The 2193-nt window shown below is 19.7% G+C and overlaps 1 protein-coding gene across 1 annotated transcript; it reads left to right on the top strand.

Moving 5' to 3' along the window:
- Positions 1-339: 339 nt before the first annotated feature.
- On the top strand, positions 340-2193 carry PRSY57_0022400 (hypothetical protein; the record flags this gene model as incomplete). The annotated part of the gene is made up of 1 exon (XM_012909920.2): positions 340-2193. A coding segment is annotated over one exon (1854 nt), but the record flags the coding sequence as incomplete, so codon positions are not given.

The following is a 2193-nucleotide window of genomic DNA, read 5'->3' as shown; positions in this document are numbered from 1 at the left end:
AAAAAAAAAAACAAAAAAAAAACAAATTGTATAAGATAATAAAACATATAAAAAAATGGAATATATTTTATTTATTAAATGAATAAAGAATATATTCATATAAATATTAATTATATATATACATTTTTTTTTTTTACTAAAATAAAGATATTATATATATTTTTTATTTTTTTTATATAGTTAATTGGTATAATATTCATAAATACATATAAATATATATATATATATAAATATATATATATATAAATATATATATATATATATATATATATATATATATATATATATAATACATTGTATATAAATTTTTTATTCTTTTTTTCATTACTTCCCCTTTTGATGACTATATGTTCTGGATGTGGAGTAGTAACAGAAGTTACTATTTGCTGCCCTATTTGTTTAAAGAACAACAAGAAAATATTTTATTGTTCCCAAGAATGTTTCGAACAGAATTATAAAGAGCACAAAAAGATACATTACCTTATAAATATTGTAAGTAGGGAAGAAGAGAATCAGAATAAAATATGCGAAAATAAATTAAATGCTGTCAAGGATGACTTACCTATAATTGTTTTGACTAATGAACATGGAACTCATATAAATAACAGTGATGTTAGTCAAAATTTTAGTAATAATATGAATGGTAATGTGTGCAATGATATATACGAAACTAGTTATTACAACAATTTGTCGGACAGCAGCACACATAACGGAACAAATAATAACAATATTAATGTTGATAAAATTGATGATAATAAAGTGATTAATAGTATAATGAATGATAATAAAATAGATGATGATGATAATAATAATAATAATAATAATAATAAAAGTAGTAGCAACAAAAGTTATAGTAATAATTATATAAGTAATAATATAATAATTCTTCAAAATGAAGATGATAAAAGTAATGATAATTCCTTCCTACATTTACAAAAATCTAATAATACAAAAAATTTGGAAGATACACATAATTATAATAATAGAGATTATAAAAACACAAAAAGTTTAACCTTTGAAAAGTTACATAGAAAAAATAATTATCTGAAATATAAAAATATTAAAGATGATCATCTATTAAATAATAGCAATAATGAAGATAAAAAACAACAAGAAAATGAAGAGAATGAATATAACAACAAAAATAACTTACATAGTAAGAATTCTTTTGTAATGAAAGTATCCTATTATTTATCGTATTTATGTTCTTATATTTTTTCAAATAAATATCATATGCTATTACCTTATTATGATGATGTATCGCTTACTAATGAAAAAAAAAAAAAAAACTTTAAATCCTTCAAATTAAAGAATAAATTAAGTGAACATAAAATTGTGGAACTTAAAAAAAAAATCAGAATTAAAAAATTTGTTCAACTTACCCTTCTTTTATTATTAATTAGTATTATTGTATTTATATCTACCTATGGATTTTCTTACATATTAGAAATATCACAAAAAAAATTACAAATTCATGCAGAAAAAAAAATAATGTTCAATGAAGAAAATAATAAAAATCAAGAAATGCAACAAATAAAATCATATATCAATGTGATTGAAGATTTAAGAAAAGAAATATCTGAAATGAAAGAGATTTTATATGTTCATAATGTTATATTAAATAAAAATTTCCATCTGAACAATTCTTATACTCTTTTTAATAACAAAATGAAATCAGCAAATTCTTCATATAATAAAAAAGGATCAGATAATTTGGGAGCATTAACATCGCATTATTATTATGATGATACTTCTTCATCCTATCGCGACATCAACATTAACAATAATAATAATGACAATGTTAATTATATGGATGGTGTAAATATAAATTATGTACCGACTATTACTCAAAATGAATATGACATAAAAGAATTGTACCCTAAAAATCAAAATTCTGATGAAATTACCTTAGAAAAGGAAAAAAACTATTTTGATAAAAAGTTAAGTAAGGAGGAAACAAAAGAAACGATGTCTGATATACATAGCATACCACATAACAATCCTAATAAGGAAGAAATATATAATGATGATAATAATAATAATAATAATATAAAAGATAATACAGAAAAAATATTAAATTCAACTATTTCTCAATTAAATGAACACACTAATATCGAAGTTGTTAAAACAAATAATCAAACTGTAAATGAAAATATTAACAATTATATAAAAAATCATAAACAGTCAATATCA

The sequence above is a fragment of the Plasmodium reichenowi genome (assembly GCF_001601855.1).
Source record: "Plasmodium reichenowi strain SY57 chromosome Unknown, whole genome shotgun sequence".
NCBI lineage: Eukaryota > Apicomplexa > Aconoidasida > Haemosporida > Plasmodiidae > Plasmodium > Plasmodium reichenowi.
This window is presented reverse-complemented; position numbering and strand designations above follow the sequence as displayed.